General features: G+C 39.0%; 1 protein-coding gene across 2 annotated transcripts in view; it reads right to left on the bottom strand.

The window, feature by feature from the left end:
* The window catches only part of SVEP1 (sushi, von Willebrand factor type A, EGF and pentraxin domain containing 1), a 200418-nt gene that overhangs the window by 72086 nt on the left and 101465 nt on the right, over positions 1-26867 (bottom strand). For both annotated transcript variants that reach the window (XM_045469414.1, XM_045469413.1), the window contains exons 17-29: positions 25463-25624; positions 23835-23996; positions 17127-17288; positions 16630-16721; positions 15453-15549; positions 13718-13831; positions 12546-12659; positions 11519-11720; positions 8088-8245; positions 7033-7234; positions 5011-5186; positions 1587-1711; positions 409-532 (exon numbers count right to left, since the gene is read on the bottom strand). In XM_045469414.1, the coding sequence (XP_045325370.1) occupies positions 409-532; positions 1587-1711; positions 5011-5186; positions 7033-7234; positions 8088-8245; positions 11519-11720; positions 12546-12659; positions 13718-13831; positions 15453-15549; positions 16630-16721; positions 17127-17288; positions 23835-23996; positions 25463-25624 (1890 nt within the window). The remainder of the gene's footprint in view (positions 1-408; positions 533-1586; positions 1712-5010; positions 5187-7032; positions 7235-8087; positions 8246-11518; positions 11721-12545; positions 12660-13717; positions 13832-15452; positions 15550-16629; positions 16722-17126; positions 17289-23834; positions 23997-25462; positions 25625-26867) is intronic.

The raw sequence follows: 26867 nt of genomic DNA on the forward strand, positions 1-26867 counted from the left end.
CTTTGATTATTCAGTGTATGGGTTATAATGTCTGTTGCTTTACTCCTTGTAAAGTAGGCTGCTAGGAAGTGTGGAGTCAAGAGAGTACTCCATCTCAAACAGGAGGACAGGACTTTGGGGGCATTTCAAAAATTAACCGTATCCTTCCTCTCGTCCTATTTTCCTCATCTTCTTTTACCATTGTCCAAGTTTCCTCCATGATGAATTTCGTACTCTCTTATACAGCATGTATTTAAGAATTAAAAAATGAATCCTTTGGATAAAGGTTAGAGTGAAGACGAATTTGTAAACAACAGACTGACAGGCACATACTATTTGACCAACATGGAATTTTGAATTGTCTCCTTTTGCCATAAAGTCTCGGGAGTGGTCAAGGGATGGCAGTCTACAGAAGAAAGAAATTCTAACCAGAACAGAATATGCTCTTGGAATCGATCTTCACTTTCCCCACAATTCCAGACAGGAAATCAGCCCAGGCTAACACATTTCCTTTACGGAGTTCCTCTGGGCATGAGGTTGCCAGTGACTTCACCTGAAAGTTTAAACACACGTCTTTAGATCAACCTTACTTGCCTCAATGTGACAGAGTTATTATGTCTTAATTTAGTCCTGCTGAAAACATTCACAGATTTTAGCGGGGAGGGTAAAGGGAAGGAGGCTTTTGTACAGTATGATTTCAGGGGTAACAGGTAAGCCTCTTCCCTCCCTCTCTCTCCTCCACCCCATCATTCCTTCTCCCAAATACGTCAGTTGCCAGAAATCCTGGAATTCTACACAGAGAATTTCTCGTGAAAAGCTTTACAGTTTGTGGAAGTATTGTAGAGGTTCCCCATTCCTCATCCTCCTGTTTTCTGTCTCTGATTGAGAGGCGGGTAAACTGAGGTCTAGGCAAGTTCTGCCACTGTAATGAGGGCAGACATTTATGAAGCCCTTGCTCTGTGCCAAACAAGACCATGACTGTATATGCCGTGTTGTGTTCGATCCTGCCGAAACTCTACTAGGTACTATGCTATTCGCTCATCTTTCACAGATAAGGAAACTGAAGCTTGCTTGTTCATCTTTCACAGATATGGAAAACTGAAGCTCAGAGAGATGGGGTAACACGTTCAAAATAATCACTACACGTCTGTGGTAGAACTGGGATTTGAACCCAGGCTTTTGGACTCCAGACTGTCTTTAACCACTAGCTCATCTGTTAATCTCTATGCGTGATCTTGGGCCAACCCTCAATTTCTGCAACAGAGGAATTTGAAGCAGTATTCTCTACAATTTCGAAAGCGCCGAATCCTGACCACTAGACCACCAGGGGGTGTCCCTACAGTCCTGAAATTACAAGGCATCATAAAATAATCATGTCTAATAAAAGTTTAAAACATCACCGAGAAACCGAAAAGGGGATTCGCTGAAAGTCACTGTAGATAACCTCCGCCTGGCTTTGTCTACGACTGTAGCATCAAATGATCTCGGTGGTCAAGTTTGAAAACCCAGAGGTTGCAATAAGATATGGCATCATTAGTCTGTTCACAGTTGTACTAGGTTTGTACCTTTGTATCTCATTACTGTCATACACTGAAAATGGAATTGACCTGCTGTGGAGACAGGACATAGTCCCAGAGGTTCAGCTGGCTTATGGAGCCCACAAAAGACTCAGCTGGGTTGAATCCCTCTCCTTTTTTGTCTTGCTCTTGCCCAAGCACTAATGCACCACCACCTAAAGAGACAAGAGAAATAGGGAGGAAAATTGACCTTAATGTCTGTTAGTCTTGAAATGCCAACTTAATGAAAGCACTGCTGATATAAACATATCAGGGAAAATTATTGAAAAATCAAATTACCTACATTTACTGTGTGTTTTACCAATAAGGAAAAATTCAGTATTTTGTATAAAGCTTAGAACACAGTCAGAGAAGGTTTAAATATTAGATTTACAAATATTTAACTATTAAGAACCACACATATACATAATATGCATGTAATATTTTATGTCAACATTAAGTCCTATTTTTCCTCCTTTCTTCCGGGAAATTACCAGAAGCTTCCAGTAGCTGCTCTTTGTTTTCTTCTTAAGCCTACAGTGCTTACATTTCTATCACCAATTCCAAGGTAACTTCTACATTTGCCAGGCCTACCTAATCACCAAACTCAATGGAAAGTCTTTAATATTCTCCTCTGGGGATTTCACTGTATCATCTGTTGCAGTTGAACATTTCATTCTATTAAACTGTCCTTCCTAGACGCACTGGATGGTCTGTGTTGGCTCCTCCAGAGACACTGCCACCCTTCTCATCTCTGCTTTGTGCCCCCAAAGGTTGACACCTATCGATGGCACCACTGGCTGCCTTGTTCCTCTGGCTTCTGTTTATCCCTGGCCAATGGAAGGACCGGCTCAGGCAAGAAAGTGGGATGAGAGAAAAGTTTAGTTTTCCTGGATGCCTTTGTCCCAGGCAAAAGGTTGGAGGAGGCTGTTTTCCTCTATCGAATGTCATGGTTTCTGCTGGGTGATTTCTCTCCGGCACCACAGGTTTGCCTAAGTTCTGGCAACAACTCCCACTCCTTGCCACTTCGAGTTTACTTCTTGTGCCATTCCATTGTTGCTAGTCATGGATGTTTTATTGTCATGTTTTGCTTCTCTGAGTCCTGACCACACCTTTGAAAACAGTCCCTTCCTTAAATTCTTGTCAGTTTATCCTCCTCGCGTGTGCTACCCTTCCTGCCAGAAGCCAGGCTGATTCCACTTGGTGAACATGAAAGCATCTTCTCCTGGTTCTCCTCGAACATTTCTGCTCATTCATCTCTCTTGTCTGCCTGCCTCTTAAGGTGCTGATGCACCCAGGCTTCCACCCCTGGCCTCCTTGCTCCTTCCTTCAACAAGCTCCCCATCTAATCTTACTCGCCTGCCAATTGGTATGTGAAGAACCCCCTTTCAAGGCTTCCCAAACTATATCCCTTTCTTATAACGGTAATCATTAAAAATTAATACATGCACGGAAGGAGATTGGGAAAAATAAAGCATAAGGAATTCTACTAACCCAGAAAAAAACATTTAACAGTTTTGTGTATTTCCTTCTAGGATTTATTTTTATTATTTTTTTAGTATATTTGTATGTGTGGGAGAGAGAGATTTTAATACACACAACTAAGGATCATACTATATACAATGTTTGAATCTTGCTTTTCTTCTTTTTTAATTAATTAATTCATTTATAAATGTATATTTATTTCTTTTGAGAGAGAGAGTGAGTGGGAAAGGGGCAGAGAGAGAGCATCCCAAGCAGGCGCTGAGCTGTTAGCACAGAGCCTGATGCAGGGCTTGAACTCACGAACCATCAGATCATGACCTGAGCCAAAATCAAGAGCCGGACGCTCAACACTGAGCTAAAAAAGAATCTTGCTTTTCTTCTTCAACATGTTCTCATTTCATGAGTTTTAATGAATGTACAACAGTTCCTAATTTGCTTAATTAATTATTAACCATTTCTTATTGGATACTGGAGTTATTTCCAAGTTTGGTGCTAAAGTTTCACTGAGATAAATATATTGATACATAAGCACTTATTCAGATCATTGATTATTTCCTTTAATCTGATTCCTGGTAGTTGAATCGTTGGTTGTATGCACAGGGTTTCTCTAACGTTCTTGATGAAAGTTTCTAAAATGCTTCCCAGAAAGGCTGTATCAATTTTCATATCAGCAATCTCTAACAGTGTCTGCCACGCTGAATCCTTGCCAATCACATCCTATCATCAAAAACAACTCTGTCAATTTGGTATAAAATGGTAAAAACCTATGTTTTTAGCTGCATGTATTCCTGTGATTAGAATTCAAACTCAATATGTCTAAAATCAGATATAAAATCTTACTTCACTCCTAACCTCTGCTCTGATAACTGTCCTTTTTCCTAGAATTCTTTTCTCAGCTAAGAGACTCTTCAATAGACCTAGTCACCCAAACTGAAGCCATCTATTCACTAAGCTCTGTCAGTTGGAGCTCTGCAATTTTTATGGACTCAAATTCATTTATACTGATATGGGCAGACAACCATCTCCTTGGGTAGCTACTATTACAGTTTCCAGGTTTTATTCTCCTATTCCTTTAACCTACTTTCTCTCTTTTATCATGGTTTATTTTTTTTAAATACACAAATCCTTTTTTTTTTTTTTTACCATAAAGGAAATACACGTTCATTATGAAATATGGGAAGAGAATAAAAAAGAAAATAAAAGCCACCTGCAATCCCACTATCCAGAGAAGAGATAGTTGAACATAAGAATACTTAAACACAAAAAGGGAACAACACCCCACTTCACCTGATAATAATGCCACTTCCTGTTGAAACACTTTTAATTTTTCCTTATTTACTACAGGGAACCTCCAACCTTTCCTTTTCATATATGTCATAGAAGGATCCAGATAGAGCAAGCATATTGCCCTGCACAATACTGAGAACCCCATATCACCTAATACTTCTGCATTCCTTCAAACAAAAACTCTCTGAATACCTTTTAAAAAGTACTTTTAGAAAAGAGTTTGGAGTTCCATTTGAAAAAGGGCATTAAAGAATTGCTGGGAAGATGGCGGCATAGGAGGATGCTGGGCTCACCGTGAAAAAGGGCATTAAAGAGAGATACTATTAGCAGTGCTCCAGTTTATATATTGGATATACTTGTATACTATGTACATGATCATGAAACTAAATAAGCAAATGGAACACACCAGCAACTCCTCTCCTCCTTGGAAGACAGTTTAGTAGCCATCCATTGTTACCTCAGCATGGGTCTTGCTAGTCTTACTCTAAGTCCCCAGTCGCATTTCCTACACAGGGAGTCCCACAGCTCACCTAGGAAAAGCTTCTCATGATTCACAGTCTGGATAATCAGGGAGTAGAAATCGAGAGATAATTGTTGACCTTTGTGTAGAACCAAGGACAACAAAACCAGCAAACTTGATGTTCATCTAAGTACCTGCACGTCTGGCGTCAAACAGAATTACATTCCTTTAGCTAAGACATACCAGGTATGGCTGAACCAACAGAGAGGCCCACACCACCGTCAGATAATTTCCCATCAATATAGACTTTCCAGGCTCCATTAGCACTTGTCCAAGTGATTGCAATATGATGCCAACTTCCATCATTCACGGAGGGACAGTCTGTTATCTTTTCCTTGCCATTCACATAAAGAACCCAGCTGTGAAAAGATTCCAGGCAATAGAGTCATCAGTCATATGTTGTAATCTCATCTGTAAGACATGTTGCTATTTTTCTTCTTTTTCTTTTTTTGTTCTTTAAGCACTTCCAGCAAAAACATTACTTCTTTTCTTCCATTTAGTCATATTTCATTGAGGCAGATTTGGTTTACAAATTATACTTTATCGTAGTTCATTGAAAATTAATTTATGCTTCTTAAACATGAAGGGGTAGGAAGAAGTCTTAGGATGATGTGAGAGGCTGATACAATGTGAGATAATTCACCAACTGTCTATCCTGGAGACGGTGAATCAAGAATGGAAGGAATGAGAGTTGTACAAACGTCAGACTGGTTTCCTTCCTTCTGAGTGGATGTTCCTAAGACCCGGAACAAGCTTCGGATGACTCTCAGAAAGTAGTTCTGTCTCTGGGTTGCTGAGGCTGTCACAGGGCAGACAGCGTATGTCGCTCCAAAAGAAAGCATAATTGGCACTAAACAAAGGTGACCAACTACAAGAGGGTTCCAACAACCATGTCACTTTGGGGAATGTCAAAGATAATAAGCAGCTTAAAGTACTCTATCTTCAAAAGCAATTGGAGAAAAAGAAAAAATTAGGGAAAACTCATAAGGAAGATAAGAATCCGTTAAATATCTCTTTCTGCATCTTCTTAGTCCCTATTTAAAGATGTTTGTGGAAAAAAATGGTATCTTTATAATATTAATTGTTCCCCCTTTGTGTTTTCCCCTTTTCCTTCTGCTATTCAAGGGGGTAACAGATTCTCTCTTTATATGTATTTTGCCTCAGATTCTCTCTTTATATGTATTTTGCCTCAGGAGAGTTTTTGTTTTTTTTTTTTTTTGCAAATACCTTGGATTTTGTTTCTGAAAGTTCAGGTCCACTAAGAAGAATAGGGTTTGAGGACAGGGAGATTTCCACCAGAATAGTGAGCGCCCCCCATGGACTGAGGAGAGGGAAGGGAGCTCTGTGGGGCTGGCAACCTGCCCAGTAGCAACAGGACAGAAATTTGGGAGGATCAGACAGAGAAAGGACACCACAGAATCTGTCTAGATTGAAGGTAAGGATTCCACGCAGCAAAGAGCTGTGATTCTGAAGGAGCCACGGAAGCCAGGGCAGTTCACAGCCCAGTGGAGAGCAGTGTGGACAAAGGACCGATGACAAAAGTCCTGGCCAAGTCTGTGGCTCTTTAACACAGCTCTGTGGGGTTTTGACAATCTGCAAAAATCTAAGGTAGGGAAGTGCTCAATAGAAAAAGAAGGCAGAGACAGCTGAGGATGGCCTTTCTGACAGCCCAGAGAGATGGGGCCCTGCAGTTGGAATTAATTGATCCAAAAGGAAATAAAGAAATATCATTTTGTGCACCTGAACTTGTAGGTGGATTCATATTCAATATACGTGTCTCGCATGGGTCAGTAATGTCACTGAAATCCTTCAACCCACAGAGGCTCTGATATTTTAAAGACAGAGTGTCAGTGTTAAGAGTCAGAGTCTGAGACTTAGCTCTTCCACTCCCAAGGTGTAAGATTTTGGGCGAATCATTTAGTCCTTCTGAAACTTTGTTTTGCTACCTGTAAAACGAGTTCCTCAGGTCACTATGAAGATAAAGGAAGTGATACTTAGAAAATAGCAAAACATAATACATGCAGAAGGTACTATCCCTGAAACTTTCTTACAGAACTTGCCCAAATGTTCTGTTTGATTATTGCCACTCTGCTGTCCTGCTGGGGCACCTGACCCCCTTGTTCCTCTGTCCCCCATCCCCAATGTCAGTTCTACCCGGTGCCGGGATAAGATCCAGAGTATGGCTTTCCTGATGGTTTTGCTTACCCATTATAATCGGTCAGGAGGAAGGTGTTGTCACTGCCATTCTCAACCGCATAGGAGATCGGTGTCCCATAGTTAGTGGTGTCAGAGGATTTCATCCAGAAGGTACAGGTTACAGCATGGAGAGGTGGAAGCACACCATCTAGCATGGCGTAGCCATAGATACCCGAAACTTCAAAATCCAGGTTAAAACCTGAAGACTGGTCTGCAACAAATAAGAAAAGTGTGTGGCCCGTGGCACTTGGGAGGCATTTTTCAACTGTCTAAGGTGATCAGCAGATCATGTAGTACTATTGTCAAAGCAGCCCGTTTCAGTAAATATGATGATTTGAGAAGCAGTTTCAACATTAAATATATATTATTTATAAAATATAGAACATGTTCTTTTAAATAAAATAATCAGTGGGTATCTAAGATAGGGAGAGCACTCAGTAGTGTCAGGAAGCAGAGAAATAGGGAATAGCTAGAAGGAGAGGTGGAATTGGGAAGTTAGTAAAGCTGGCATTTACTTAGAGACACTAAGGCACGTCTATATGCTGATGGGATGACTCCGCAGAACGGGGTAATTGACGCTGCAGGAGAGGAGGAGGGATAACTGCAAGGGCCACATTCCGCCTCTACTCAAGCCCCTAGTTCTTCCCTAGTTCATGAGCAATTCAGCTCTGCCCCAATCCTGCATACCACACTCAACAAAACAAAAGTCCTACAGCTAAGAGACTCCAGCGTCCCGAGAAAGCTGCTCGGCACCGATTCTCATTCGTGTCCACGGACTCTGAAACCAAGTCCTCCTAAATCAAGCGTCCTTTCTAAACATGTAGAATGTGAAGAGTTCTACTATGTTCCATTTTCTCTATTTCCCCGTTAAGCTTCAGTTTCCTCACCTTTGCCATGGGGGAGAATATTACCTCATCTGCTGGATGGCTATGAAGATTAAGTAAATTCAAAATGCTTAGCATAGGTTATGGTATGTAGACAGTGCTTGGAACAGGTAAAAATGGACACTTTTATGATATCAATAATTTTAGTGCTGTTATGAGTAACACTGAGTTCATATATACCTATTTCACACCTGCTGCCTGAAAATCCTGGCCGACATTTACAACTGTATGAGTTTAATTCATCCACACAGGTGGCCTGATTTCTACATGGGTTAGAATGACATTCATTGATGTTTAATTCACAGAATGGCCCCGTGAAGCCTGTTGCACATTGGCACCTGAAAGAAACAAAATGTTACTAACACATAGAAAGGCATCAGAAGAAGTCTCCCATCTATGACAATATTGTCTCAAAAGCCTTTGAAAACTGAAACTCATAGATACAGAGAACAGATGGGCGGTTGCCAGAGTGGAGGTGGGATGGCAGAAATGGGTGAATTGGGTTTTGTTTGTTTTTAGTTTAAATAAATTGGGTAAAATACTCTGAAATGCTGAAACATGTTCCACGTAAAAACAATACTTTGTTAGTCACCTTTATTTTTTTAGTTCCTTTGATTAAACCTCTTTAAGACAATATATATTTGGAGTGTTGTAGTAGCAAAAATAGTGTAGGAAGTAGGTCTGATCCAGTTGAAGTATTATGTACACACTGGGAGTTCTCTCCCCATAGAAGTACTAGGAAAAAATATAAAAAGCTCACGTGCCATTCTAAAGCCTTTATATACATTAAACCAATCTTTACTGGTTTAATGAAGTAGCATTATTATCACTCCCCTTTTACAGACAAGTAAACTGGCTCAGAGAGGTTAATCTGCCCAAGTTCCCTTGTTATTAAACAATGGAGCATCATTTCTAATTAATTAATTAATTAATTAATTAATATCATTTAAAAAGTTTTTTAAATTTTTTTTTTTTGAGAGACAGAGAGACAGAGTGTGAGCGGGGGGCAGGGGCAGACAGAGGGAGACACAGAATTGGAAGCAGGCTCCAGGCTCTGAGGTGTCAGCACAGAGCCTGATGTGGGGCTGGAACCCACAAACTGTGAGATCATGACCGGAACTGAAGTCAGACGCTTAACCAACTGAGCCACCGAGGCGCCTCTGGAATATGATTTTAAACTCAATCTAGTGCCTTGTTCTTAATCATCATGCCATACGGTCTCTGTGGTATGCAACAAATCATTTAAACCTGTCAGAATGGAAAAAATATTTGATGATGTCAAATGCTGATATAGGTGTCATGAAATGGGAAATCTCATATAGTGAGTAGAAATACAATTTGCGATTGTCAAGGGAAGTTGAGAGTTTGCATTCCCATAGGCTGTATATCCATTTCTACTTAACGTGCTCCAGGAAATTACTGCACCAGTGCACAAGGACACGTGTAATGAATGTTCATAAGCATTATTTTAAATATTATGAAAAGGAGAATGGGAAAATAAACCGTGGTATAATCATTCACTGGAATACTAATCAGCAGTTAAAATAAATAAACTAGAGCCAAATGTATCAACCTTGACAACACATAATGTTGAGCGAAAACAAAACCTAAATTGCAAAAGGATATATATAGTATAATACCAATTATGTAATATGTAAAATTATACTATATACTATTTATGTGGTAAAAAATGAAATCTGAATGAGAAAAATATTCACCAACTTCAGAATAGTGGTTACTATTGAGGAAAAAGAGGAGTGTGTGTGTGTGTGTGTGTGTGTGTGTGTGTGTGTGTCTGTGTATGTGTATTGAAGGGACTCCAAAACTATCTTCAGAAGGTATTTCTTTAAAATAAAAGATGTGGGGGCCCCTGGGTGGCTCTGTCGGTTAAGCATCCAACTGTTGATTTCAACTCAGGTCATGATCTCACAGTTCGTGAGATTGAGCCCTGTGTCGGGCTCGGTGCTGACAGCGTGGAGCCTGCTTGAAATTCTCTCTCTCCCTCTTTCTGCCTCTCCCCTGTTCACGCATGCTCTCTCTCTCTCTCTCTAAATAAATAAATACATAAACATTAAAAAAAACCCAAAAGATGTGAATCAAATATGACAAAAGGCTAAGGTTTGATAATTGCTGTGATGAGTGTGTGACTTTTATTGTTCTTGGTAACCTTTTGTATGTCTGAAATATTTAATTAAAAACAATCAGTCCAATACATGATATTTAACATTGTTAGTAGCATGTTTCCATGGGGACCTCTAAGAATAAATGGTGTTTCAGGGGTTCAGAGAAAATGTCAGTTGGAATTGTGGTAGGGGGGATCTTTACTGAGCTCTCTCCATTTGGCAATAAATCTATTTTGGCTAAAATTTCACTCCTATTTATCTGCCCATGTTTGACATCATCACAGCAGTCCAATATCCTTGTCTGGGAAACAGGTTCGCTGTGGTGACAACTAACATTTCCTTGGAATTAGGAGAGTTTACCTTCACCTTTCCTCTAGTTAGGATTTAGACAGATTTGGTAATCAGCAATTGTTTTTGACGCTGGGGAGACTTTAGAACTCTGTGTTTATCTGGAAATTTCTCATTTCCTATGGGTAGGCACTATATGCCAGAAGATGTAAACAGCCTATGAAAGATGAAGCTACACTGATAAGATTTCATTTCCACATCAAGAGTGAAAGTCTCACTGCCAGAATTTGCTTCCTATTTCTTCTGGATAGTGCCCTGGCTATTTTGTCGGGGGACAGTAACAAGGAGGGGGGTTGCTGAACCAGAAGAGGACTGGGAAATGCTGGAATTGGGGTAGAGTGTTTTTTTCTTTTAACTTTTATAAACTTACAGAGACAGTGGCATGTTGAGGACAATAAAGTTTCCTAAGATTCTGCAAGTAAGACGAGTTCTGTTTTCTGTATTTGTACTACAGAAGGCATACACCCTGCACGGGTAACAGGATGAAATAGGGCAGACTTGATCACGATGAAGGAGAGTGTTGGTTTTCAAATGATACTCCACTGGCACCCCAAGAGCTGCCTCGGGAAGACAAAGTGTTTCTTCTCTACAAATACTACTGTTTCCGAACACAAAAGTTTGGTTTTTATTTATTTTTTTTACTTGTTTACATTCATATTAGATTTCTTATGAAGCAAGGGTTACTGAGCTAAAAAAAAATGTTTGAAAGCCACAGAGACTGTCGATTGGCCCTGTGACAGCATGATTGCACAATTTCCTTTGACTTTAGCTGGTGTAAAACCTCCAGCTAAAATATAAAACGTTTAAAAATGAGGTTTTGTCTCGTGCTTCGGGTATTTGCTTCTGTGTTTCTCTGTTTCTTTTGATCTTTTGACCTCCCAAGTATAGAAGAGTGGTTTCCAAGTCTGGCTGTGCATCAGAATCACAGGGGAACTTAAAATATACAGGTTGCCTAGACTCTAGCCCAGACTTAGTGAATCAGAACCTCAGGTGGTGGGGAGAGTCTACTGTAGTCTATTCTTGGGCTAGAATTAGGGAATGGCTGACTCGGGACTCACAGCAATACTCGGTAAAGACTGCAGAATGACTGAATGGTTAAGAAAATGAAAATAGTGCAAAGCACCAGACTTAGGGCTTTACCTGAAGCTACTGGCACCGTCTTTACAGGTAGCTCCATTTTTGCACGGTTGGCTGAGACACTCATCCATGTTTTTTTCACATCGGGTACCCAAAAATCCAGGAGGGCATTTGCACAAGAATCCCCCGACCTGATCTTCACAGACGGCATTATTTAAGCATGGGCTTGGCTGGCATTCATTGACTTCTGTTTCACAGTGCAGGCCTGGGGATGGAAGAGGACGAGGAAAGAGCCCAAATGTTAACCTTCTCGAAACCACGATCAAAGTGTTGACTCCTTGGAGGATGCTGCTCCTGAAGGAAGCAGGAGATTCCCTTCCTGGAAGGGAAGCTGTTAGAACTACTGGCCTGTCACACTGCTTTGAGATCCACTCCTGAATGAGCTTTGGCTTTTGTAAGTCATTTTAGCATTCTTTTTTCTTTTTTCTTTTTTTTTTTTGGTAATCTTCTGTTTTTATCTTAGAACTTCCTGAAGCTAACATTAGTAAGGGACATCTAATTGAGATAATGTTAAAAGATAAAACTAGCAAATTTAGTTCAAAATTTTACTCTGTTTCTTTGACCTTGCCCTTTTCCTTCACTGGTCATTTTTCTGGAAATTTCTCTTTATAAATTATATATACTACATCATTTTATTTAGCATCAATTTGCAATACGATCTTATACAATTTATTTCCGGTTCCTTCTTGAATGTTTATCTTAGCATAAAACTCTGGTCTTCTCTCTCTCTCTCTCTGTCTCCGTGTCTCCCTTTACACACACATACATATGCGTGCACACACACACACACACACACACACACACACACACATTTTTCTAAACTGTTTGAGACTAAATTGCACCCTTGATGCCTTTTTACCCTGAAATACTTCAGGGTGAATTTCCTCAAAGGACTTTCGCTTAGATAATAATAGCACAGTTACAAAATCAGAAAGTCAATGTTAACATAGCATAATGTTAAAAACAATGTAGTACCTTGTGGTGCTTTGCAGGACTTTGAGACAATGAAGGAAAAATGGAAACATCTTACCTGTGTATCCCTTCACACAGGTGCAGTGATAGCCATCTAAGCCATCAATGCAGGTTCCTTTATTTAGACAAGGACTAGAGTTACACTCATTTATATTTTCTTCACATAGTTGACCTGCAGAGAATAACAGAATATTTTACCCAGAGAAAACCTGAAAGGAATTTAAGACTAATAGTTTTCAAGCAAGTCATTCAGGTGTAAGAACAGAAGAATCAGAAATTGTGGCTAATATAGTTGTGAAAAATTGTTGCTCTTTGCCAAATATATTGCAGTAAAATGTTTTCTTCCATTCTACTTATTACAAAACATTTCTAGCAGGAAATCTGGTATTTTCAGCATAGGACGGAAAATGATGACCGTGAATATCTTGCTTATTTATTTATTTTTATATTTATTTATAGTTAGGATGATAAGTGTGATCTGCTTTAAAAACTTTATATTATTTGTTAGTTGTTCACCTCTCTGTTGAATTTATTCCCCGAGTCCTTAAACATGACTTACTTATCTAGTAGTTGTAGGTTTGTACCCTTAAATGACATATATGATAACCCCACACCCAGCCCCTGGAAACTACTATTTGACACTCCGTTTCTGTGAGTTTGACTTTTTTAGATTCCACATATGAGTGAGATCATACAGTATGTCTTGCTCTGTCCAACTTATCTCATTTAGCATATACCCTCCATTTTTGTCCGTGTTATTGCAAATGGCAGGATTTCCTTTTTTTTTTTTTTTTTTTTGTGGCTGAGTAACACTCCACTACATATAAATCGATCGCCTTTTATTTATCCATTCATCCCTTGAGATACACTTAAGCTTCCTTCCATATCTTGGCTATTGTGAACAATGCTACAATGAACAAATTTTCCAGACAGTGACTCCATTTCCTTTGGATAGATACCCAGAAGTGGAATTGCTGAATCATACAGTAGTTCTATTTTTAAGTTTTTGAGGAACCTCCATACTCTTTTCCATTAGAGGCTGCACCAGTTTACATTCCCACCAAGAAAGGCTCCCTCTTCTCCATGTGCTTGCCAAGACTGTTATCTCCTGTCTTTTTGATGATAGCCATTCGAACAGGTGTAAGATACTATTTGTGGTTTTGATTTCCAGCAATGAAATTTCAATGATTTCAATGTTTATACTGTAAAGACAACAAACTCTCCTCTTACCTGTGTAACCAGATGGGCATTCACAAACGAACTGCCCAACTAGGTCTTTACAAATTCCACTGTTGAGACATGGCAGCGAGCTGCATTCATCAACGTCTGTTTCACACTTTAAGCCTAAAATGGAAACCAAACACTGAAGGACAGTCAAAGGAAGGATTAACAGAAACAGAACCATGATCATTTAAAGATAATTCTCTCAATCATCTGAATTTATAGGGAGCGGTGGTGATGAAGGAAAGGGCAATATCCCTTAAGTGCTACCGTCTAGTTAAGTATTTAATGAAAGCACTGCCTCTTTCTAAAGAGATTTAAGATAGCCTTATAAAAATACATAAAAGATAGAAAATCCCAAGTTAGAGGTTGGTGGTGGGAAGGGTGAGGGGGAAGACCTGGGAGCATAAAATGGAGCCAGAAATTAGCTTAACTCCAAAGTGAAAAGCACCGAGTCATGTATACTTTCCACCAAGACCACGGGCTGAGAAGAGGGGGTGGGGCCAAGTCTCGCCAGATCTCAGCTCCTACACCAGGTGTCCTAGAGTGAGGATATATCTTTCCATAGGATGCACACAAGCTATCGGTGGGCTACCTCTGCCAGAAACCCATGTTCTTCCTCTACACCACTGGGTCTCAAAATGGTCCCTGGACCAATAGCATAAGCAATTACCTGGGAATGAAACAGAAATGCAAATGCTCAAAACTTCCCTCGATCTACTGAAATCAGAAATTCTGGGTTAGGGTCCAGCACTCTGTGTTTTAAGAAGCCCTCCAAATGATTCTGATGCACATTAAAATTTGAGAACCACTGTTCTATATTACGCCCTTGCTCAACCACCACTCGCTTATAAAATTCTAGGATAAGATCCATTATTTCTTATGGAATGTTGGGACAAAATTTTTGTGAAAATTGAAACACACACACACACACACATACACCCAAGTTGAAATAAGTGGAATGCCATATTCTTGATAGGCCTGGGCTACACTGTTTTCCAACTTTCCTTTTGTTCATTTTGTGGTGAATTCTTTTATTTCAATACCATTTTCCTCATTGAAAAGATATTTTATGTTGGCTTCATAAAAGTGGGGAAAAATGCAAAAACTACATTTCTAGGAGGAAATAGCAAACTGTTTTAAATAAATTATAATTTTAAGATATAGTTCACTTCCCTCTCAAAAACTGTATTTCTGGACTGAACTAGAATGCGACTCAAACTGCAAGAAAACATAATTTTTACATAATTCCTGCGTAATCAAGTTCAAAGCCATATTGTTTTTCCAGGCATAGCTTCCAGAAAGACAGAAACAAAGCAACAAATCACAGCTATTCACAAAAACTTCCACTAGTGTGAGGCCAATGAGAGAAACTGGAGTTTGTTTAAAGATGTTTATGCTGGACAAATTGTTCTACGTTGAGTATCATACATTTAATTTATGTTAGAATGGAGCCTTGGCCATGGCCTCTGAAACTGCATTCCTATTTAAATTGTGAGTTATGATGTAACTTTTTCATAGAGAAGATGATTCGTTATTCTTCCTCCAAAATGTGCAAAGAAAACTGTAATTTGTAATTTATGCACTTTTTTCACCTTGGTTTATCAAGCCTAATCAAATTTTTGTGCATTGATACAGTCTAATGTATCTCACAGGGTTTATTTTTAGCGTCCCAGAGTCTGATATGCAAGTCACAATGATTTCATTTGAAACGTATATTGAAAGTTGCATTCCTCTATGTTACCTGTATATCCAGATGGACAGAGACAAACATAACCACGCCCAAGCTGTTGGCAGGTTCCACTATTATGGCAAGGGTTTAAAAAACATTCATGGAAAACCTACCGGGTGGCAAAAAAGAAATCTATCAGAGACAAAACACTCAATCACTTCAAAGCAATCCTGACTAGGGAGTTTGATGTTTGCAGTGTTAGGTTCCTGTTTCTGGGTGAGTTCACGCAATGCTAGCTGGACTGTTGCCTTCATCATGTTGGTGTCTGCCACGTTGGACATATATGATATATATTATCCTTAAGTGATGTTCTAGTAAGTGTTTTCAAATGCTGCCTTCATGTTAGAAACCATTTGAGGTGTTTTAAAAGTACACAGGATGGGGCTCCCACCCAGACCAGCTAAATCAGAACCTCTGGAGGTTGGGGATCTGTGCATCACTGTTTTTTAAATTTGGCCAGAGGATTCTAATACTTCTCCAGGGTTGGTAGTCACTTCTCTGGTTATTATTACAAATTTCTATGTCTGCTGGGCTCAGTTTCAAATGTGACTTATGAAGCCCTGACAAGCTTGGACGAGACTGCAGAAACTTGAAATAAGAAATACAGCCTTATTATCCTCCTTAAAAATACTTAGAGCCAAAGAATTTATCATGACGTTGGGCAAGGTCTATTCAGAGTAATGGCTAAATCTACCAAACAATTAATCTAGTTATGTTCATGAGCTCTATCTCTTAATTTTTAAAAAACTATACCTTATTCCAATAAACAACTCTTTTTTTTCTCTGACAAAAATTGTAAATAACTTTCATGAAAGTTGAGTAACTCTTCCTGCCAATCAGAAAAAAAGGCCTTTGGCTAAACCAAATGCCCCTTACTCAAATGATGGGTTATGCTTGTGATAAGTGTTAGTTATTAGTGAATTTAGAGGTTCCCCTTACCCACACATTCTCTATGCCAGACATTGCTGGGGAAAATTCCCAATTTTTGGTACTCAGAATTTCTGATACTGCATTTTTTAAAGTTCTTATTAGAAGTCACAAGTAAATACTATTATTCATTGATAATATCCATGAGATGATTACTTAAGGTTTCAAATCTGGCAATTTCCCCGAGTGTGGCATGTAAAATGACATCATGTTTTCCAAACATTCCACTGGAGAAGATTCTAGAAGTATAAAAGGGACTTGCCTGACTGCTGACTTCATAGTTCTTTTTGATATGTCCAGGAGAAGTAAGGGGCACTACACTTTCCTCTGCTGCTGAGAAAGTTGAACTAAAACCTAATAAGATTAATAAGAAAACATTAAATTTTCCAATTAGTGTGCCATAGATATTGCCAGTAAGTAGACTCTACCTAAATATGATAGTCAATATTCTGGTTATCAAAGTGGGTAAAGTCACACATATTTTGTTTTAGTAAGAGTAAAAAAGAGACCATATAGATGGATGGCATATATAACTAAATCCTAGACTCTTAGAGAGAGATGTGGAAGTTATCAAGTTCAATGCTCCCAAAATAAGAATCTTTGAGTCACTGTCATCAAAAAGCCCCCCAAAGGACAATTTAGCAAGTCCCGACACCCACATCCACTGAGAATAGTAATATTCGGAATCACGGTTACCACAAGACAAACGCAAGTTGCCAACATGCGCGATTACATAAGAAATGAAGTGTATCTTCTTACTGGAGCAGTCGGTGATCGATCCGGCACCAGAGGAGGCTGTAGTTCCATAAAAGGGACAAGATAAGCAGAAGGACTTCCCTGGATTGGGTTGGTAGTAGTCTCGAGGACACGGGTAACAGGGTGTTAATCCAGAACGAGAGAATTCTCCTACTGGACAAGGTACTGCACGGGTAAAAACAAAGCATTTGTGAGTCAGAAGCAACATGCTCTATTTTGAAAAGAAGTACATCAACCTTCAGTGATAAGAAAGCTACTGAATTGTGAAAATATTCTCTTGCACATATCTACTGCTTGCACTATGTTATCACCCAAACATTCTGTTGTTCCCCCCCCCTTAACAACACACATTAACTCAATAAAAATTTGAATTGACCTTGTAATATTGTATTCTGATTTTTCTACTTTACATTATATCCTAAGCATTTCCCAAATCATTCTCCAACTTGTTAACCAGCATGGTTTTTAAGAAAAGAAAAATATTACATGCCATTGACAGACCATAAACAATCTAACATTTCCTCTACTACTGGCCATTTAGGTTGCTTTTCTTTGTTAGCTATTATAAATATTGCTGATGTGAAATTTTCTACATAAACTTATGTATACAGCTCTGATTATTTCCTTGGGATAATAGTTGAATTTGAACAGCTGAATTTGAGTCGTTGAATCTATAGATCTAAAGATAATGGAAAATGTAAAGCCATGAATACAGAATGTCAAATCCTTAAAAAAATAAATAAATAAAAAAGATTTTAACTTACGGCCCCATCAGTAGTGTATGGAATTGCTCTTACTACGTACTCATCACTACTGATAATGATCACTTAAGTATTTTTTCAATTTGAAAGTGAAAATGGAATTGCACTGTTATTTGAATTTACATTTTGATGATGATTTAAGTTGCTTTTTTTATGTTATTAGGAATTTTATTTCTCCTGTATAGTTATCCATGATTTATGGTATTTATGGGGAAGGGTCTTTTTTTTTTTTTTTTTTTTTTTTTTTTTTTTTTTTTACTTTTAAACCTCTTAATGTCATTTTGTGTTAGACATGCTTTTTATAAACAACATCCAGTTGAATATTGCCATTTATCCAAATCTTGCTAATTGGTGGGACGGTAACCAAACAAGAAATAGCTTCAAATATGACATGAACTTGCATTTCCTTCAATAAATTTTGGTTGCATTTGGCAGAGGGAAGATGGGGCAGACTAGCCACGACTAAATCTTTGGGTTGGGATTTTAGATTGTGACCCAAAGATGAATTCATCCAGAGCATGTTCTTATGTGAACTGACTGGTGTCATGTGCATGAGTCCTAAAACCGTTACAAACTGAGGAAACCACTAAAATTATCAAGACGTGTCTGCATAAATTTAAATATAGAAGAACACAAGGAAGTAGCTTTGGGGAATCTCAGCATACTTTCCATTTAGGTTTTGGATTTTTGTTAATAAAAATCAGTATGGCAGAAATAAGTAGCAATATGACTGAAAAATTTAGAAATGCACTTGAGGCTCAACGGAGCAGGATATTCTGGGTAATGGCATCTCTTTTTTATTGGTATGACAATAAACATTAAATAAGCAATAAAGCATTTGCGGTCATCTTAAGAGGTTTAGGTCAAAGTTTTTAAGCAGAAACAGCCAGTCACATCTTTTGCAAAAGTGCTCCTTTACACACCCTCTGACAAAAAGTCAGGAGTCAAATCAAGAGATGGCAGAAGATATCATAGATATTAATGCTTATTTAGAAACAAATATTCTCAATACATCTGTTATATTAAAACTTTAAATTGTAAGTATCTTAGTGAAACAAGATACTTGCTATAACAAAAACATTTGTATATTAAAACTTCAAACTATAAATACCTTTGTTCACCAAGAATAAATTAATCTATTCTTTGTTGCTAGATCTCAGAGTTCTAGACAGGGCTTTGCACAAACATATTATAAAGTTGCTGAGTTTAAAATGGGTTTTCTGAATGTCAAGTTTCCAAAAAAAATTATCATCTATTTGGAAAAGGTACCTCCAAACAGCTAATTACAGTAGTTAATTGGAGGCATAGATCTTCCACTAATAAAGGTATAAAACTCTGCTTCAGAGGATATATGAGTGTGTATGATAAGGTAAAAATATAAATTCTGCCAGTGAAACCAAGATGCTATGATGAATTAAACTGTTTTGCACATACATTTTTTTCAGCACCTTACCCTCAAAGAGAAAAAAGGACTCCACCCTTAGAAACTGACAGAATGTCAAAAATTATACTAATATGCAATAATAATAAAATCTTAAGATTAAAAATCAGCAAGTCAGTTGGCTTTTCAAAACAGTGATGTTTATATTTTGCTTTTTTTTTTTTTAACGTTTATTGACTTATTTGAGAGACAGTAGAAAGTGCAAGTGGGGGAGTGGCAGAGAGAGGAGAGGCAGAATCCCAAGCAGGCTCTGTGTTGCCAGCGTAGAGCCTGACATGGGGCTTGAACTGACAAAACTGCAAGATCATGACCTGAGCTGAAACCAAGAATGAGATGCTTCACCAACCGAGTCACCCAGGTGCCCCTATACTTTGCTTTTTGGCACAGAAAGTGTGAATTTTCATGTGAAAATGAGCTTAAATTATATTCCAAAGGGAGACAGTTGTCATCAGAAATATACTTTCCAGGAGTGGACAGTCAGTACTTAATATATTATTGATACATATAGTAAATATACATATATATATATGTTGTAAGTATACATATACCCATATAGCATATGTAAATGTAAACATAACATACATAACAATAGCGCTATATGTAGTATACAATACAGTATTAAATATACACACATGCGCCTATACACAGGCAGTTCCTCATGGTCTAATTTTGTAAGAAGAGAGGGGAAAAAGTCTCATTTTGAATCTTGGTCAAAGCAGCTGTGGTTTCTGAGTCAAGAAAAATGGGACAAGATCCTTTTAACCTCTTCTACTGGAGACAGAGAGAAATCTAAGTATGCCAAAAGTGATATTAAAATAGAATTAAAAATAGTGCATTGAAGTGACCTGAAAAATGTAATCCCACACGTCTGTTCCCTGATGGTGTTAAGGATAACACAGACAGCCCTGGAGCCAAGTGAATTTTGCATTTTAAATGGTTTTCCTGGGGCGCCTGGGTGGCTCAGTCAGTTGAGCTTGAGGTCAGGCAGGCTCTTAGTCAGCTCAGGTCATGATCTCCTGGTCCATGGGATCAAGCCCACTGCAGGCCTGCCGCAAAGAGCTTGCTTGGGATTCTATCTTTCTCTCTCTCTCTCTGCCCCTCTCCCACTTGTATGTGAGCGCATGTGCTCTCACTCTGTCTCTCTCAAAATAAATAAACTTAAAAAAATATGAAATAAAATAAATGGCTTTCCTAAAACAAATTCAGGGGTCAGAGACTCTTATCCTAAGCTTCCTTTTAACTTCATTCTGTGGGGCCGGGGTAAGAAATATCATCCTGGTTCAGCAATAATCTTTCCTTTTCCTATAGGACCATATGTAAACAACACCATCACCAAAAAAAAAATCATTTGTGGGACTTATTCTTCTGATAAAAGTCTACGTAATTTTTAATTTTTTAATTTTTATTTTTTAAAGTTTATTTATTTTGTGTGTAAGAGAGAGAGCTTGAGCCAGACTCCATGCTGCCAGCACAGAGTCTGATGTGGGGCTCGAACCCGCAAACCATGAGACCATGACCTGAGCCGAAACCCAAGAGCTGGATGCTTAACTGACTGAGCCACCCAGGCACCCCTGAAAGTCATTTTTAAAAAATGAAAAATTTCAGACTCTTCAGTTTGTAGTCACCGACCTAAGGATATTTAATATTCTAAGTGGTGATAAAACATGAAATGCATGAAATATATATTACTTTAATATAGTAATATACTTAAAAATAACTTTAAATTCAACATGCTAAAGAATGCAAAAAGTAAAACTTTAGTAAAAGAGTAGGTAAACCATAAACATATACCTAAAAATAAATCACTACAGAACGAAAAAAATAAGAAAGGGAGGAAGGAAGGAGCTTAAAACTGAGACAAATATATATGAGACTATTTTAGAAATCATACACATGTAAGTTTAAAGTAAAACGGTATTTATTTAACACCACAGAAGAATGTTGAGTTCAGCTCTGCCTAACTCACTTATGACGAACGGAATGTGGTTAAAACTTATGCTGGGAATATTAGGAGAAATATGGCAGTTACCAGAAGTTTAATTAGAGACTTTCTGGGAATTATAATCACTTTATTGCAATAATTTGGTATTAGACAAACCTCAAGGCTTACTTGGGAAGCTAAAAGGAAAAATCGTCAGATATGAATTTGTTTCACTGTAAAGATCCTAGTTACTTTTGTGGTTGGAGGGAGTGAGGGAGAAAAAGAGAATTTTTTACTGTAGACTTTCTTCCAAAACTCATTTGTATATTGACCAAAAAAAAAAAAAAAAAAGTCCTTAGTAGATCTATTTCAACCATAATGTGAAGCCTGATTTGCTTTTTTTTAAAAATTTTTTTTTTAACATTTATTTATTTTTGAGACAAAGAGAGACAGAGCACGAACAGGGGAGGGGCAGAGAGAGAGGGAGACACAGAATCTGAAACAGGCTCCAGGCTCTGAGCTGTCAGCACAGAGCCCGACGCGGGGCTTGAACTCACAGACCGTGAGATCATGACCTGAGCCGAAGTCGGACGCTTAACCGACCGAGCCACCCAGGCGCCCCCTGATTTGCTTTTTAATAAAAAAAAGAATCCTCAAAGCTGGTATGACGTAACAGACATGGTTTATGAGTTTCAATTAGGTCGCCGTTAAATTCTCTTCTCTTCAGTGAAATATCAGGTTGATGAACGCCGCTTGCCCGGTTCCAAAGTTCTAACAGACTTTTCTATGTACTGCGATCCCACCTGACTGAGACGATTTAAACTGACGAAACTGGCACAGTATATAAAACCTGTAATTATGGCATGCTTCCTGGTTTTCTCCCTGCAGCACCGTCTTATGAGGACTGCAGATCCTAAGATGTAATGCTGGACATTACAAAGGAGTGTCCCAGCACCAAAGGAAAATGTCCTATACAGTTGTTGTCCAAAAATTTGTTTCTAATTGGATACAGATGTGTATTATTTACTAAGGGAGCAGTTTTTAAATTTTCAGATGGCCATAGACCTTAGGTTTTTAAATAAGGGTGTAGAGAAAGTGGAAGATCCACAATTTTTAAAAAGCCATGTTTCAACCAGCATGCTTATTCTGTTCCCAGTGATGCAGCAGAGGTAGGCCAGCGACTTTTTATTTTTAAACAAGTTTCATTGACTTTGCAAAGTACATGCATGGAGTTGGGAGTTCCTGGCAGCAGGGCTCTTAGCCTTAGGGTCATGGCCATTTTAAGTTTTCATTTTTCAGTTTTGTTTGCAGCTTCTAGTCTTTATGCTGTATTGGAAAACTGTACATGGTAGGGATGTTAGAAATATTGGAAAACTGGAGCCCTAATCTTTTTATTTCTGTTTAAACCAGTGGCTCTTGGGGCACCTGGGTGGCTCAGTTGGTTAAGCAACCGACTCTTGGTTTTAGCTCAGGCTATGATCTCAATGTTCATGAGTTTGAGCCCTGTATGGGATTCTCTTTCTCCCTCTCTCTCTGCTCCTCCCCTGCTCATGCTGTGTCTCTCTCAAAATAAATAAATAAACTGAAAAACAAACACACGAACAAACCAGTGGCTCTCAACATATGGTCCCTGGACCAAGTAGAAGGAGCATCACTAATGAACTAGTTAGAAATGTAAATTTTCAGGCCCCACACCAGACCAGCTGACTTAAAAACTCTAAGGGTGGGACCCTGCAATCTTCATTTTGAAGCCCTCCATGCTGACATGTGAGACCCAAAATTAGTCATACTCAACTTTTCCTGTTACTTTTTTTTTTAATGTTTTATTTTATTTTTTAAGAGACAAGGACAGAGTGCAAGCAGGGGAGGGGCAAAGAGAGAGGGAGACAAGAATCCAATGGTGGCTCAGGCTCTGAGCTGTCAGCACAGAGCCTGATGCGGGGTTCGAACCCACGAATGCAAGATCATGACCTGAGCCAAAGTCAGAAGCTCAACTGACTGAGCCACCCAGGTGCCCCCTTGTAACTTTTGAATCACTTGGGGAAGGGTATAGAACTTAAAAAGAACACCAGACAAGTTAAATCAGAATATTGGAGAGGAGATAGGGCTTCAGTATTTTTAAAATGTTGATGTAAATGGGCAGATGATTCCAAAGTACAGCCAGAGTGGATAACTGCTCACAAAAACCTTCAAACTATAGGAAATGAAATGTCATAATTCATTGAATGTCTTTTCAGAGTTTCAAGGAACATGAGACAGGACCTCACTTCATAAAGGAGGAAACTAAGTTCCTAGATGAGACATATTTCTACCATATCATGGAGGCACATGTTTATTAATACTGAATCCTGAGACCAAGTCTTGCACCTTTTTTTGGGATCCTAAAGGCACGAGCACAGTGTTCGTGTTGCTGGTGTTTAGACTTAAGTGTTGACTGGCTGAATGAAAGGAAACTCTCCATGAAGAGACAGTAATTTACTTCCTTTGCGTGCAGTAGACATAACGGTTTTGCTGAAAACATTCCACTCCTCCAGGTATAGAACCTGTATCAGGTGTAAAGAAATAACAACTTCTAAGGCTTCGATTACCTCCACAAGCAGATATGTCCACGGCTCCTCTTTTCACAGTTGAAGTGCTTTCTGGACACGAGAGGCAGCTCCGGGAACCAAATGCTGGCTGGTAGCTGCCCAGTGGACACGATTCACACGTCTCAAGGCCATTTGATGAGTAAGTGCCTTGTTTGCACTGAGCTGAAGAGAAAAACGTAATATGGTTAGGAACAATGACATTAAGCTATACAAAACTAGCACTCGGTAGGGTAAGGTTTTCTGCATTTTAATTTATTCAGGATACAATGAGGGACACAAAGAACTACATATAGACTGTATTTTAGACTGCCCCATGCTTCTCTGTTCTAGTAAGTTTTAGACTGATTTCTAGTTACTTTCGTTATTACCTAGCATAGCCACCTAGAAAGTGCCAATAATTATTTTTTAATTTTTAAAGTTTATTTATTTTTGAGAGAGAGAGAGAGAGAGAGAGAGACCGAGCACAAATGGGAGAGGGGCAGAGAGAGAGGGGGACACAGAATCCGAAGCAAGCTCCAGGCTCTGAGCTGTCAGCACAGATCCCGATGCAGAGGTTAAACTCACGAGCCGTGAGATCATGACCTGAGCCGAAGTCGGACACTTACCCAACCGAGCCACCCAGGCCCCTGCTAATAAATGGTTTTTGAGTGAAGTTAGAAATCCCATCTCAGAAAGGTACTGTCATAAGAACAAGTTGTACACAGGGGGACTTGTCCTTGTATAAGTTCTCAGCTGGTACACTACTTCTGGAGTGACAGAAAACAAAACCTCGAATTGGGCTAGAGCCTCATAATTACAGTGGTAACTTCATGGCTCTGAGAACTGGCCCTCTTCTGCCCTCCTACCTACAGACCCCATCTGAGGGCTGGCAGAGCAGAGAATAAAAGTAGTCTTAGCATGAAGCCCAGAGAGAGTAAGCAACTTTCTAAGATTCAAAGCAGTGGCTTTGTGGTAGAGACAGAATCCTCAACCCCCAAGTACACCATCCATTCCTTCTGCCTTCGTCCTCCAAATGATGCTCATTTCCAGCACTGCTAATGTTTTTAGCACTTCTAATCACCTAGCGCAACTCTCACGTTTATATTTGTCATTCAGCAACCACATCTGCATTTGCAACAACAGTGAGGGGTGCAGGTCTGAAATTCCTTCTTCTAGGTGTAGCTTATTATAACTTTAACCATGAAAGAGAACATTCCCATCAGGAATGTTTATTGAGAATGACAATAAAATGTTTTTATAAAATCTTGAGATACTTTACTAGAAAGAATACATGCATCTGTACCTATAGTCATTAATTTCCAAGTAAATGGAGAGTTGATCTCGTATCAAGTATCATTCTAATGTGATTGCTAAGTGTTACGGAAGTCCTTGCCACCAGTTAATGTGAGATTCACTAAAAAAAAAAATCTGAGTTATTTGATAAATGTGGATTCGAATTATTGACAGTGGAATTTGACTTAGAGCAATAAAATGTTCCAAAGGGGAAAAAAATAGACTTCTTTAAAGTGAGGGAAACATTAAGATAATAATTGAAAATCAAAAGACAAAAATAATCCTATCTGCCATTGAGACTTCATAACTGGAGATCAAATTCAGGCTTCTGGTCAAAATGTGCACTAGGCCATTACCTTTGCATTCCGAGCTGCTTCTAGAATGGGGATATTCAGTATAAGTCCCTGTTGGACAGAGTTTGCACTCAAGTTGCCCTTCTTCATCTTGATAGGATCCCGTGAAGCAGCTTTCACAGACAGAATGCTTCAGGGAATAATAGGTTCCCAAAGGGCAATTGACTGAAAAGAAAACAAACAGGAAACACTGAATACAGTAAACTAGAGAAATGGAACACATTTGGGTTCTTTTTTCCTAAGGTACGAAAATAATTAAGCACGCTTCCAAGTACTACTGTTTATGTGTTAAATCTTATTGTCAGAGGTTTACTCACAAGATAAACCTTCCAGAAATGTATTTCTAGAAACCAAGAGTAGATTCTTTTTTGTTTAAGAAAATGCAAATTCTTATTGCCCAAGCTTCAGGCTTCCATGATAGGGGCTTTAAAGTGTGGATTAAAGAAGATCATCCCGGGAAACACAGAGCTAACAAAGAAAAGGCTGCTGAAAGAAAAGGATAAAACAATGCACATTTAGGTTAATTTGAGGCTTCAAGATCTGAAAAACAGTTCCTTAGCTGTTGCTCTGAATGGCTCCCTTATGAAATGGACTGCTTGTCCATTGCAGCATCATTTCTAGAAACAAAACCAGGAAAAGGCTGTGAGAGTAAAGAGATGAGTTAAGCAGACCCCTGTCTCTGCCTACAGGAATTACTGTCCACTGAAGGCAAGTCCGAGGCGTCCTCAGACTCAAGGGTTCCCAGGAAACAGGCCAATGTCAGGACCTTCTTCCTTGGAGATCTGGTCTACTACTTGGTGGACTTGACGTGACTGAGGATTTCTGAGACCACAGTGGAATGTTAAGCCCACTAAAAGGCTGCTTGCAAACTTAGTATTTGCACAGAGAGGATATTTGAAATTAGCACCTAGAGGATTCTGATGTTAAAGTCTATAAGAATTACCTGGGAACTCACTAAAAATTCAGAGTCCAAGGCTCTGCCCCCAAAGTGTCAGATATATTAGTTCTGGGATAGGACCTGAGTCAAGATGCATTTTGATAAGCACTTCAGATGCTGCTGCTACAGGCAGTCTCAAGAACACACTGAGAAATGCAGAACACTGGTCAAGGTGACTTCTAATTTTTATTCACAAGGTAGGGAGGAAACAAGAGCAGGCTCAGAATGACCACTTTAATGTGCTTTTGCTGGGCTGCATTGATCACCCAACTGAGCTCTGGGAAAAGCAATAAAAACTGCTGAGGCAGGTTTTCCATCCAGGAGGCAAGATCCCATGCCTACAGAGAGACTGGCACCAGACTCATGTCATTTGGTCCAGTTGAGTGTACAGAACCTGGTTAGAGGAGTTTCCAGTATCTATAAACAATCGGCTTATACGGGAAACAGGCTGGAATTGATCCAGACTGTGGC

Source organism: Leopardus geoffroyi, chromosome D4 (assembly GCF_018350155.1).
Source record: "Leopardus geoffroyi isolate Oge1 chromosome D4, O.geoffroyi_Oge1_pat1.0, whole genome shotgun sequence".
Lineage (NCBI taxonomy): Eukaryota > Metazoa > Chordata > Mammalia > Carnivora > Felidae > Leopardus > Leopardus geoffroyi.